A 14802-nucleotide genomic window follows, 5' to 3' on the forward strand; every position below is an offset into this window, starting at 1 on the left:
TTAGACGCCGTAACAGGCTGGGGTACGACTCTAGTGCAATTGTTTTCATTGTGGAATTTGGGACACACGTCGATGAGTTTATCGAGAAAAAATCTGAATGTCGGACGTTGCGCCATCAAACAATAAGTAAAAAAATAGTTACAATAGTTTTATTTCAACGTGGACAAAAATGCAAGCAATTATACCAATTACTATTATCAACAAGCAACAGGGCCAAATATAATCGGAAACACCAACTTATAGTAAACAAAGTAAAGCGTAAAACAATTTTAAACGCAAGAAATCCTTTAAGTTAACTGTGAACAATACTTGCTAAAGTTTAAGTTGAAGCGTCTAACTCGCAAAATACACTCGGTCCCCAATTTCCCTGTTGTTGTTTTTTACTGAAATAGAAAGAATATTAAAACGAAAAAAACTGGTATTGGCTTTACAGCAATAAAATTGAAGGAAAGGTGTGCATAAATGCGACGATTTTAACCCTAAATTTTAACAAAAATATTGGAGTCGACGAAAAATGTTTCGTTTCATCCCGTTAAAAATACAAAAAAAACGATCAAAAAGCCTAGACAAACTTTGGCGTTACAAAAAACGTGTTGACAAGGAAATACGGTATTCTAGATGATCAATAAGACTTTCCAAATTTTCGCGACGTTTAGAACTACGGGAAAGACGAAATTTTAGTTGGACTCCTGTAGAGAGGCGAGTAAAAACCACAATTTAAATAACATAAAAATAGTGTACGTTTTCATATTTATGGATATAATATTTAGCATTTATATATCTATATATATTGTCATATATATTTATTATATATAATATTTTTCGATAACCTAACAAATTAAACTGCCTAGCATAGCGGTTTGAAGTTAAGCCTATCCCAAAACGCCCTCGAAGGGGCTTTATTTCATCTGGGCGAAATTGGCGCGCTGATATGTTTTATAGGGCAATATCTCCGAAAATTGTGTCGCTAATAAGAAGACATTTTCATGCAGTCCCTGTATTTCTCGACTTTGGGCTTTTATCACCATTCGGGGGACTAACATTAAAAAACAAAAATAGCTGGAGACCCTTTAACAAAAAGAAGCCGGCTGCTGTCTAAAGGCCTGTTACACTACAGCTGCGCTGAGCTGAGCTGAGCTGAGCTGAGCTGAGCTGAGCTGAGCAAAACGTATATTACGTTTAATAGCTATTGTGGCGAGCGTTTTACGCTTGCTATACTCATTACTCAAGATCCATGCCGCTAGAAAAAGTTACGCTTTGGTTTTCACGCTTTGCTCGACTGCCATCTAAGCGTAAAAGTGATTTACACAGCCATACACATTCCCCGTAAACGGGACAGCTCATCTGACTCGAGTGGATTGCTTAGTCCAGTACGCAGCCATAGTACAAACGCATTTTCACGCCCAGTTCAGCTCAGCCGTAGTATAAACAATTTCACGCCCAGCTCAGCTGTGGTTTAAACAATTTTACGCCCAGCTCAGCTCAGCTGTGGTTTAAACACTTTCACGCCGAGCTCAGTTCAGCGCAGCTGTAGTGTATACTGGCCTTAAATGGCCAAGCAAACTACCGCGTCATCAATCACAGGTTTTGGTTTGGAGCGATCAGCTCAAAATCGCTGGAGGACTCGGAGTCGGCAGATTGGCGGTTGGACGCAGACGGAGCAGGAGACAGTAGGGAGTCGGAGGAGAGCGACTCGATGCTCCAGGGAGGAGAGAAGTAGGAGGCAGGGAGCGGCGTGCAATGGGAGGAGGAGTAGTTGAGCATGTGCTGGTCGGCCTGGCAAGTTTAATAAAATGCGCAAACAGTTATTAAAAAATATGGGAGTCGGTCAAATTGAATTACTCTGCTACACTGAGCATCTTAAAGATAACTTACAGGTAATACAAATCCATATTAACGCAAAGTCTTTTACAAACAGGAACTAAGTTTTATAAAACCTAATTAAAACAGTCGGCTAAGCATTTTACTTTTGGCACTTTGGTAACATTCGAGTTTAAAACAATCTACATCAGGCTTGCAAAACACTGAAAACGTTTCGTCAAATTAGAGATCATTATATGCATGTTACATTACAGTACGTAGCCCGTCAAATATATTTTTTGCGTATTAAAAAAAATTTTGCATCCCTCCTCTACGTCTAGAATCCTACCACGACGAACATTATTTGGGTAGGTTAAGCAATATTATTAAATATTACCCTTGACCCACCCACACCCTAAACACTACAACAGACACCCTATCCCATATATTGTGCGTTGCTTTAATAAATGTTTCAACGCTGTGGTGGGAATCTAGACCAGTGACGATTTTTTTACCAGAAATAGCACAAGCTGCGTCTTCTGCTCCGAGCTGAGATCTTCTCCGATATTGATGGGCGGATGAGCGGAGTGTTGGTGTACGTATGAGCCGAGCAAAACCTTGCACTCATCGGAATCTACTTCGTGCGATGATAGGATCGAATCTGGAGTGAATTTACAGTTTTAAGTTTCAAAAACGGACACAGGTTGTGCGTTTACGCAAACCTTTCTAGTCGTCTACGCTGAGATAAAAAAAAAACATTTAGGAATCTACACGACCGGTTACGACATGAAGCTCGAACAAGAGGTAACCAATATTTTTTCATCAGTTAAAAAAAATATTGGTTTCCTCTTGTAAAAATCAGTTATTGGTATCGGTCTGAAAAAGTGATATCGGTCGACCTGTAGCCAGCAATCTCTTTAGCAAAACAAGAGCAAGAATAACTACTTCGGCACCTCTGGAAGTATCATCTTTGGCGTTGAGCCAATCCCAAAGCGCCATGCTTTGCTCGTCGTCACCCGGGAGGTCATAACGAGGGGGCTTTCCCTCAAAGAGCAGCGGGAATCGATGACGTAGGAACTTTTCGAGCAGCAAGTTTCCGAGGTTGCTCTTGATGTTGGTTGGACCCCCTGGATAGGTTAACACGGGCAAGTCGTAAGGTTAGATTTCAGCAAAGACTTTAAGTGGGATACTAGGTTTGGAAGAAGACTTGTACAACTAGCTAATTCTAGTTTTCTAATTCAATGAATTAGAGCAAAATGCGTCTAATTCTAATCTAATTTGTGAATTGCTTGTGGGCTCTAATTCTAGTTCTAATCTAATTCAGATTTTACCAAAAATGCTACTTTTTCCAACGGCATTTTTAGTTTCTCAGTCAAAAGAAAGAATTTGAAATTAAACTCTTTGGATGGAACGACTGTAGGTAATGTTTATCGTCTGAAAAGCATATGATATGCTAAAAGGTATAGAACTTAGCGCACAATTATTCTTATTAGAATAATTCGCGATTTAAATGAGATTTATGATGAATAATAAATGCGATTCTAGTTCCAATTCGTGTTTTTTCAGAATTCGCAATTCTAATTTTAATCTAATTTGAAAAAACTTAAAATGATCTAATTCTAATTCTAATATAATTAGGAAAAGCTGAAATGTTCTAATTTTAAATAGATAAAACATCTAGTTGTCCAAAGTCGGTTTGAAAGACCGAACTTCGACATTCGTACACGGCGACGGGCTTATACCAAACTTAAAACATATTATTACGAGGAGGACAATACAGTGTATACGAGGGGCACATATGGAGGGGGGCGTGTTTCGAAATCGGAAAAAGGGGGCCGAATTTTCAATTAGGTGAATTTCCCCATTTAAACCATTGTGCCAACTAAGAGACAAAAAAACGACGTTTTTTGTTTGATTTTGGTTTCGCATTAGCGCGTGACTAAATCACTTTAAAAGATAAATTGGCAAATCGGGCAGTAAGTTGAACACTGACACAAAAATGCCAAAAAACGATAAAAGCACTTACTAAAAGGGGGGTCCGAACCCCCAAACATTTCCAATACAATAAATATGTTGACCGAAATGACACAAACATCAACAAACACCTATTAATGCTAAATTAGCCCGAAGTTTTGATATATAAGACAAAACAAACACACAGACACACACAAAACACGTATGTTGACAAATGAAAGGTGCTTTAAACCAAAAGCGTTAATTAAAAAAATATTTTATAATCCAAGACAGCAAATTGAGCCATTATCTTTTGTAGGCCGTTTGAAAAGTTTGCAATTGTACTAAGATAGTCAAAACCAACATGAGGTACTATTTACATTTTTTTCGGTGTTGTTAGTCAATAAAAAATGGAGACAAAGATAAACACAAAATTCAAGCATATACTGTAATTTGTTTTCCAAAACTAACCAATATTCATGACTTCGTCCTGTATCCGCCTCACAAACGACACTGGTCCGTTGTACTTGTTAAGGTTTTCTGAGTTGTGGAGATTTAGATGTTGACGCACCGTAAACTTCACAAAACCCTCTAAACATAAAAACACCTTGCTATTCCCTTTAAATAAAATACAAACATGGAACATAAAGTATGACATACGCAAAGATAACTAATGTATGATTTTATGTTTAACAAGCATTTTTAACTAATGGTGGCATATGCATTCCGGGAAATTAAAAAAATATCCCTCAAGTCCTAAATTGCTCATCTTTAGGGCGATTACTTTTTGACCTGAATATTAAGAAATTTTGACCAAAAAAATTAAAATTTTGACAAATTTTGACCTAAAAATAATTGTTAGATTACATTAATTCAACTGTTAGAAATACATTAATTCAAATAACCTAGGCGTTGTTATTAACACGTTTTTTATACGGTATATTTCTCTAATGAAGATATAATCTGGTTAAAATGACTTTAAATACAAATCAAAACGAAAGTTTTTTGATAAAGTTTAACGATAAATTAAAAAAAAACTGAACGATCAATTTCAAAAAGCTGATTATATATTTTTTTTTAATTTTGTAAACGATTTATGTGCATTTTTATTCGATTTCAACTTTAAAAAAATTTTGACCTAACATGTAAATTTTGACAAAATTTTCTTATCATATATGTTAGTTTTGAAAACTTTACATTTACAGGTTTGTGATTGGCCAATGAGTCAATAACAATTACAGTAAAAATTTCTCTAAAATACTCATGACTATTACTGCTACGTTTGAAATGACCAAGTACAGGAAATTTAAAGGCTTTATTGCGAAATTAAGTTAAAAAATATCAAAATTTATATGGATAACATAGGCTAAAGACAATAAACATTTTTTGTAAAACATAGTCTTTTGAAATGATAAAAAAAAAGTTTCTATCTAATCAAAACTGACAACTCACCAAAGGTTTTTGGCATCATGGTTTTGGCAAAGGGCATGATATCGTAAAAAGTGGCATCCAAGAAAATACCCCGAACATCTGGATACATATTGGCCGCATTGATCACAGTGAATGCACCTTTATAAATAAAAGAATAGCAGATTGTTAAAAATATTTCAGGATATAATCTCTATGTACCAATGTATAGAAAAAGTTTAGTCAATTTTAGTGCAACCAACGGTTATACTTAAAATTCTTGTCAAAACGTGATTATACTTTTTCGAATTTCTTCAGCAACACTGGGTAAATTGCAAAAATGACTGTTGAATAGATATGAGCCAGTGGGGTAAACTTCAAGTAAATGGCTTTACCGCAAACCTAACACAATTTAAACTTTTTTTAACCAACGATTTTTTTTCATAAACAGTTCTTTACAATATCCAAACATGAACATGATTTTGTAAGTCCTTAAATTAGCATTTGAAGTTATGACCCCATTAGAGTGCATGTATTTTTTGTTAAAAGCAAATATTTTTGTGATATTCAAACATCATAATATGGGTTTCCTATATTCAAAATCGTGTATGCAAGCCTAGATGCCCAATTTGCAGATCTGACTACATTTTAGTCATACTTTGTAATCAATAAATGATAAAGTGAAAAGTAGCTTAATAATAAATTTCAAAGCCAAAAAGGTTGAGTTTTGGCTTTGAAATTTATTATTAAGCTACATTACAGATCCGTGCATAGTGTACCCAAATAAACTGAAACGTTATCAAACAAAACAAACACCCATATTTTGCAAAACTCCGAAAAAAAAAAATTATTTTTGCTTGGAATATATATTAAAGTGTTAATATATAGGATTTACGACTTACCTATTGACCACCCGAACAAAATAATGTTCTCTGGTGGGTAGTGCAATTTATGTATTGCATATTGCATCACAACATCTATTGCATTGTCTTCTGCGTCAGGGAATGGCTGGCCCTAAATAAACATCAACAAACCATTGATTTACCAAACGTCAACAAATCAATATCTAATCTATATGGGAAGTGTAAGCAGCAGCAAATGCTAAATACAGTACTGCAACAATATTCTAATAGGTTTGCTATAAAGCCTATAATACTACAATAGCATTAAGATAAACAATTTTTTTGATTTGTTTTATTCCATAAATGGTCACAGGATCACAAAACCATTAAAAAAATCGCAAACAAAATCACTGACAAAGTAAGACAAGTTTCATAGCTAAAAAAAATAAGAAATTATATTTAAATAATGACACAAAAGGCTAACACCCTGCCTATGGTCTTAAGATCTTAAACAGAATGCTGTGAATGAAGCAATGTCAAAATACGAGCAGAAACCCGGTTTAGCAACAATGTGTGTGTAATTGTGTGGCACCATTTAAATTAATGGTTAATTAGCAAATAAAACTAAACCTACAGTGCTGCATCCAAAGCCAGGGTGATTCCAGCCTAGCACCGAGTAACCGGCTTGTAAGGGGGTGCACATACACCCGACTTCGTAAAATCCTGCATTTCCCTCACAGCAGACAACCAGAATGTCAGCGTTGCGAGTCGGCACTTCTGGGCCTTCCTCAGGGTCAAAGCGCGACTCAGCATCTCTGAAAGGCAAGTGTCGAACTATCACTAAACAAACAGTGTCTTGAACAGTTGGTCTTTCATTTGTAAAATAGTAAGTATAGTTACAATAATTATGTCAAAGTCTGAATTTTTTATATTTAATCAATGTTTCCCTGTTTACAAATGTTTCGCAAAATGTCATGCTATCATCAGTCTAAAAATTCAAGTGAAGATAAACATACAGAGGTGATAAAACACATAAAAAAGAAAACAAGTCAATCATTTTTCTCCTATGATATGTAAAAATAATGTCACCATCACATGAGGCATTTGTGAAGAGTAATATACTTTTATAAAATACTACAGTGCTTTTATTTAAGTTACTAAGAAAATCCAAGTTTACATTTTGTACAGTTTAATTGTACAACACAGAGGCATCAACATTATGAAAGTACCTTGCCCGTCTGTCAACAAACATAGTGTCAATGTCATTTCCCTCACGAGTGCGAAGCTTTGCTCTAATACCACCTTGCTGCAAAACACAAACATCAAATTTCAATGAAAAGAATGATAAAACCTGACAAATAAAAAAATTTGGACCAAATTTTCGCAGATAGAATTTCTATTAACTTTTCTCACAAATATAATTGGAACCTCAAAAAATGTAAATACTATTTCAATCTTAGTCTCTTTTCATTTGTGAAAATAGTGTTACCCATACATTAATAAAATAATGTAACGTTATATTTTACCTCTTCCACTACTTTATATCGACTGGCATCTAATGTAGCACCTTGAAAAATAAAATATGAAATATTTTTAAACTGATTCTTATGGAGAGGACGACAAACTATAGTTTTACACAGTCTCAGAGCAGATAGTGTTTATACTACATTTTACAAAGCGATGTAGCTAGTCAATAGAAAGAAAACTGACACATGAACATTGTTAAGAACAGGTCATTTTTCAACTTTTAAATAAAGTTCAAGTTATGTTAGGGCAGTGGTTCTCAAACTGGGGTCTGCGGTCCATTTGGGGTCTGTGAGACAATTTTCTGGGACCGCGAAGCACCTAACAAAAATCAACTAGACGCTCCTGAAGAAGAACATTTTAATTTTAACGTGTTTGCGCTCGTCATCAAAAGCTACGATTAGTTGGTCATTCACGTGATTGCACGCTTTGAGCTGAACTCTGTGCATGGTGATGTCATAATTTTGCGTTGTGCTAATAAGAATTACGTTTCTCCAGCTTGCTGTGCTGCCACTGTGGGTTGTACGGTCGCGGTTTTAAAACTTATCTTGGTTGATAAACTCAAATAAAGTGATTTTGTTAGCATTACAATACTAAATATGGCATCAACAAGCCTACCTAAGACTGTAAGTGCACCCTTCTCATCCAAACGTGTTATTTTATGTTTATTTGTGTGTATTTTTAAGGGGACCGTGAGCAATTAAAAAAATTGCTAGGGGACCGCTGCGTATTTTTTAGAAAAAGTTTGAGAATCACTGTGTTAGGGTATATTTAAAATCCAAACATAAGCAAAGAAACTGTTTTTATTTGCAAAGTAAAAATAAATATACATTTTTTTTCAAAAAATTAGCAAATCCTGGCATTCTTTTCGGCCTGATCGACAACCTTTTGTACAGATCAGATTGAGTATAAATGAGTCAAATCAAAGTAACTTTGCTTTAGAAACCTACAGCCAAGTCAATAAGATATATAGTAACTTGAATCAAGTCAACACAACACCACCAGTTGTCTAACTATTAAACAAATAAATTATTTCGATTTTTTAATTGTGCCAAGATTAAAAGTGACACTACATACCCATTGCTGCTTTGAGAAGCCCAACACTTCCAGGATATGTTACTCTGATGCCAAATGAATGCGAAACAATATAAGCAAGAATCTCCTTTGGCAGATTTACAATGTTAGTCCACGGGCTTCCATCTGTTTTTTGTATAATCCTCTGCCAGAGTTCTAACTCGAATGCTTTTGGCTTTCTGATTTCCGCATCATCGAAACGAAAATCCACTGGCCAACTGGCAAAATCAAAATCATATCCTCTTAACTTTTTCTGAAAAACAAAAATATATAACGTTTAAAATAATAGACCTTCAAATTTACACCGGTGGTTCACAAGCTATTTTCTTGCATTGTCTTTGGAAAAGTTAATTAATCAGAAATTGCGCCGCATCAAGCAATAAAAATTTATATACTAATTTTCACCTAAAATTAAAAAAAAATCAAAATCAAAAGCTGTATTTTTTCTTAATACTAAAGTTAGAGTGCAAATGTTAAGGGATAACAATGTACACATGCATTTAACTACTGGACAGAGCTGAGATATTAATGGAATCACTATGCGCCTCTAATGACCAAAATATAAGTAAAAGTCAACCGAAGAGGGTACCTTTTACTCTTGTGGTTTAAATCATTTTTGTATCAATATGAAGCGCATATTTGTCATCAAGTTCAATACAGTAAAAACTCTGCTTTAAGAAAACTTTGGTTAGACATAGAATGAATTTGGAAAACATGCAAAATTTGGTAGCTTTTTGTGAATGTTTCAAATTATTAGCAAATTACTTACAAGTTGATAATAAATAAAGAATAATTTAAACAACTTACAATTATTATTTAATGATTCCTATGACACTTATTTGGCAACAGAAACAACAAAGGTTTTACTCTTTCAAATTTTTACCAGACCTTAATGCATATTGACCACAACTAACAACTCTGATGAGGAAATATGAAACAAATTTACCCGTTCATGTTGGTTATTTGGACTGTGTTCTACTTTTTCGAGAACATCTAGAAATGAGATGTACTCTTGGTTCTTCTGTCTTCCAATCGCTGAAATGGTCACAGAAACACAAGATTTTAGGTCTTTTTTAGGTATGAAGTTTTGAAAGGTTTATTAGGATTTAAAAGTTTTTTAAGGTATTAACTAGTTTGGCATAAATTATTTTGAAATGAATGAAACAACCGTACAAATACACTTAAAACCAAAAACATTTAAACTAACAACATCTTCGCACCTCTGGAGATCAAAACAATCATGAGAATAATAACTGGATACCCTGCTAGTTTGGTCAGCTCAAATACAGTCTCAATGTTGAAATAACCTAAAAAGTTTGTAGTTACTGGCAAGTTATTCAATTTTCCATTTAAATCACATAGCAAGATGTCTCATCTCTTATGTTTCTATGGTATTTTGATGTAAGTAAAATTATGCTTTCATTTAGGCAGAATTTTAGAATTCGTAAAAAAAATTAGTAACAAAACAAATATTGCACTGTTAAACAAAAATATTTTCTAAAAAAATTTTGTAAGATTAAATATAGAATATGTTATCTATATTCTTGAAAAAAAAATGTTATAGAGGACAGCATTTATTTAAAAATGTACTGCCTAAAATACCATTTTACATTTAATACACAAATAAATAATTATAAGGTCCTTTATTTTTAGTCATTTGAATAACATACTGTTCTAACAGTCATATAAACACCAATATATTGTATTACAACTAATTAAATGAAAACAAACCTCTTCTGTATAATAATACAGTCCATAATGGGGATGTGTAGTAAGCAAACTGTTTTGAGGTGAACATAGCACTTAAAAATAAATGAGTGCGTTCTTCCCAGCTGTTTTTTGGGTAGTTGTATGCCTAAAAATAGACATTTAATGAATGCAGTTGAATAGCGGGGAAAAATTAAAAAAACATAAACATACTTGAACAATTATAGTGTTTAAAAACAAGCAGGTAATAGTTATGGTAATTTTTTGTAAATTAAGAAAATCTAAAAGGTTAAATCTTACCCTATTTTGTCCATCGCAAGATCTGTGGATTCTGTAAATGTTCGGGCCCAAAACAATGTTTTTCAACCTTTGAAACATAGTCATCCGTAATATTCACCACATTGAATAAAAAGAGCTTATGGCAATTTCAACATTTTCTACTAAACAATAATAGCAGTCAAAGTAATTGGCACTTTTGCATGGCAAAATGGAAAGAAATTACACTTCAGTGGAATTTTGTTGCACACCAAGTCACAGCATATAATCAAGCAATTGCAGTAAATGTATCTTCAAATAAAAAAATAGCAATTCATAATTTGATTTGAACGCCTAAAAGTAAATTGTAAAATAGCTTGATGACACAATTAAATAAGCAACATCCACCTAAATAATATAACAAGAGTAAATGGGCATTTTTGGCAACTTTTAAGAGTTTGATTATACTTTGATTTAAAATCATATAAGCAATGACTGAAATAATAAAGCAGCACTGTGGATGTGCATGGCAACATTTCAATTAAGAACTTAATCTTCTTCTTCGAGCATCATTGATATAACATCAGCTGAAATATTGTCTTCAGTTGATTTTTGTTGAGTTCCCCAAACCAGAAGAGTCGGGACGCCTGTCAGTTTAAGCTTGGCATGCGTGCGAAATTCGTTGCTGCGATTTTTCCAGTAATCCCTCCCACCAACTGTGCAGTAGATGAACACAACCTTGTCTCCATCGGCCTCCGATATGGCCTTTTTTACTACCGGTTCCTTTTTAACGCAATCCGGACACCAACTGTTGCCTGATGCGTCCTTGTCGCCACAAAACATGCACAAAACAATTTTTCCCGATTTCTCTACAGCCGCAACTTTGTTCATGAAGTCGTCGAACCCTTGAGCCTTAATTTCTTCGACCATCTTGCCTTTGATTATAAAATGCAAAACAAACTTAGCAGAAACACTAATGCTGATTATTGCACATTAAGTACCTGAAAATTACGAAAGACGGGAATATTGAATTATGTCGCTTTACGTCGTGTATCGTGTCGTGTCGCTTTACATGTTTTAACATTTTATGTCGGAAGCAAGAGATTAGTGAGCGCAACTAACGGCACGCATGAGCGGTTTTTGAAGCCAAAGATTAGTGGAAGGGATAAATATAAGACATTTGGAAGTATGTAGTTTAGCACTTGACAAACATACCATACCAAACAAAAAACATCTGTTTCTAGTAATCCCACATTTCTATTTTTGCGATAATAAAGGTGAAAAGTCAGATGGTAAAGGTTAGCGGCTTTACTGAGGGAAAACTTTTTATTTACCTTTTTTAAGGTATTTAGGAAATATTAGATGGTTTAATTTTACAAAAGTTTGAAGACATTCTCATTAAAAAGTCAGTTTGGTCCAGAATGTACTCATTAACGAACGTTTGTTGTCTAAAAGCCAAATAACATAAGTCGCGCGAGGAGCTAAAATCACGTAAAATATTGAATAAATTCGTAATCAGGGAATCGAACCGTTTGACTTTTCCGGTTCAGGTTCGGTTCGGATTCAAGGATTTTTTCGGAATCCGGTTCAGTTCCGGTTTCGGTTTCGAGCATTTTAAAAGTTCCGGTTCAGCTCCGGTTCGACTAAATTTATTTTCAAAACCGGTTTATAAAGTTCCGGTTCGGATGCAATATGAGATGAAAATGTTGGTCAATAAATGTAGAGTTACTAGGCGAAAACAAGCTGCTCGTTATCGAAATATCTAAAAAATAAAAAAATAACGTTTTATGTAATCACTATTCATTATTTTTTATAAAATTTTAAACATGGCATAGATTAACTCTGTAAAATAGAGGTTGTGACGTCATGCTGGAGTGAACCGCTTTTGTTGACAGGTTCGGGTTCAGTTAAGGTTCAGGTTTATTCAAAATATTGGGTTCAGTTCCGGTTCGGCTCCTTACAATTTTACATAAAACGGTTCAGGTTCGGTTACGGTTCGGGAAAAATTGGAACAAAACCGGTTCATAAAGTTCCGGTTTGGTTGCGGTTCGACTCCCTGTTCGTAATACGTTTTATTTGTCCAACACCGGTCTTTTTATAATTGTTAGATAAAAAAAATATGTTGGTCTATTTATAAAACAAGAACAAACTTTAGGCTATGAAGTAAAGTCATGCGAAAACATAAGTGGAACAAATCATTTGCAAGTTATCAAACCTGTTTGTGCATGCGATTGTAACGTGTTCGCTGATAAACTGTTAAACATTTAATTCGATTTTCTTAATCTTATTGAGCCGGTATGGCTATCTAGTCGGCAATTGATTAGCTAATCCGCAACTCAATTGCCTTTGTGCTTTATATCTTCCACCGCATTATCGTCAATACTAAACTGAGCTAAACTATTCGAATGACATCCTTGCGAGACGTGTTTGGCTGCGGTGTGAACTGTATTCATTAAACGCGGAGTTGTGTTTTATTTTTCAAAATCTTGCGATCTGACAATAGGCACGTTAGAATGTTTAGATAATTTGACCTGTTTTGATTTGATGGAGTCTGATGAAATATACAGGACATTGTTTAATAACCGATAGTAAACTTTAACGTTTTTAAATTGGGAAATGAAATGTGTTATTTTTAGGGGTAACCACACATATAAATGGTAAAGAATCACTACCCTAATCGTTACATCACGACAGTAAGATAATGAACTACCAGTGTATGTCATGCAGGGCAAATAACAATTAACATCAGAAAATTTCACTAGATTTTTTATATATGACGCACCGCTTAACGTAAAATGACGTGAAAACCTTAGACAAAACCTTTAGATATAAATATATCACGTGTTAGTTTGCTCACGGCAACACACATTTGCGCCCCCACGGAGGAGCACTTGCCCCCACCCTGGAATTTCAAAATGCGAATACAAGTATTATTTGTAAGTGTAATATGTATTACTTATAAAGGTTAAAAATATTAAACATTATCCATTATTCCCAGCGGCGTATCCAGGGGGGTGGGGGTTCTTACCCCCTTTTTCGTAGGTAATATTATCGTTTTTTGTCACGGTTTAACAAACTGCTAGAAGCGTACTTTACAAGCAATTGGGTTACGCGTCTCAAGCTAATGCGAAACCAAAATCGAGCGCAAATCGCCGTTTTTCGTATTTTGCGGTCTACCCCAGAGGGTGTCCAGCTGCCAAATGTGGCACGCGACCAAATAAAAAATGACGCGCAAACCCGCCTAAATTACTTAATTTGCTATTCAGCCAATTGTAAAAAAATACCTAATTTTTTATACAATAAATTGCCATTGTTTATTCACAATATAAAGCAATCGCTGCAATCAAGACAACTAACAATTACTTCTAATATAACATTATATTGTAGTGGAGGCTAGCATTCACATAACTATAAAGTTTGGTGTGAAGAAACAAAAAGCAAAAGTCAGCTCACCGACGGACATTAAGATGCAGCAATGCGCACTGCTAACTACACGTTTTTATTATTTGTAAAAAAACGCTTTTGTTATTAGAAAGAATTATATTACTAAACTTTGGCACGGAAAGAAGTTATAGGAAAGAAAGTTATCACGGGAAGAAAGTTATTGAGTTGGACACCCCTGGTCTACCGTAAACGCCGGATAGTTTTCGTTATTCGCTTAGGTCAGGAGTCGGCAACCTTTCGTATGCAGTGTGGCATTTTATGAATAATGTAAAATATTAACAACTCGCATGCAAAACATTTTTTTTTCTATATTTGGTTTTGCACTGGCAACCGGGACTGCGGAGTCGGTGAAAAACAACCCGAGTTTGGCCAAATTTGCGATTTTGTAGAGTCCCTAATCTGGGTCCGACTTTACAGCCTGTATTTCACCCATTTACGTAACCGAAATAAAATGAAAATTCGGCAATCCACTTGTAGGGGTCATTAGAAGTACAACGAACTGTCACGAACACAATACTGTGACCGCTATTTTCGATTATACTTCGATACCTAGAAGTGATAACTATATCAGTTTCGCTTTTAGCTTGGTTTCTTAGTCGCTCAAAAACACACGTGCTTACTTTTAACGTTGATTGCTCTGATTTAACGCAATAATCATTACTCCACTTTTGGGGCACGGTTAGTCGTGAACAACAGGTTTAACGCCCACAAATAATTATGTTAAATACAACAGTTGAGAAACTAGTTTGTGACCCGAGCACTGCAGATCGAACTAGGCGCAGTTAATGTTCCTCGC

General features: G+C 34.8%; 2 protein-coding genes across 2 annotated transcripts; both read right to left on the bottom strand.

Annotated features, from left to right (window-relative positions):
- Window positions 1-1267: 1267 nt before the first annotated feature.
- LOC146133529 (phosphatidylserine lipase ABHD16A-like) lies at window positions 1268-11108 on the bottom strand. Its single transcript, XM_083396590.1, has 14 exons — window positions 10608-11108; window positions 10332-10455; window positions 9821-9907; window positions 9547-9635; window positions 8604-8853; window positions 7529-7569; window positions 7232-7308; window positions 6637-6817; window positions 6063-6174; window positions 5206-5322; window positions 4225-4344; window positions 2754-2927; window positions 2316-2461; window positions 1268-1776 (listed from the first exon to the last, which is right to left on the bottom strand). Exons 1-14 carry the CDS (start codon window positions 10689-10691, stop codon window positions 1579-1581), a joined length of 1800 nt encoding a protein of 599 aa, XP_083252716.1. The 5' UTR covers window positions 10692-11108; the 3' UTR covers window positions 1268-1578.
- A 3-nt stretch (window positions 11109-11111) lies between these two features.
- Window positions 11112-11492, bottom strand: LOC146133530 (thioredoxin domain-containing protein 17-like). The gene has a single exon (XM_083397779.1). The coding sequence runs from the start codon at window positions 11490-11492 to the stop codon at window positions 11112-11114; it is 381 nt and encodes a 126-aa protein (XP_083253905.1).
- Between the last annotated feature and the right edge of the window lie 3310 nt (window positions 11493-14802).

The sequence above is a fragment of the Ascidiella aspersa genome, chromosome 9, assembly GCF_963924565.1.
Source record: "Ascidiella aspersa chromosome 9, kaAscAspe10.2, whole genome shotgun sequence".
In the NCBI taxonomy this organism is placed as follows: domain Eukaryota; kingdom Metazoa; phylum Chordata; class Ascidiacea; order Phlebobranchia; family Ascidiidae; genus Ascidiella; species Ascidiella aspersa.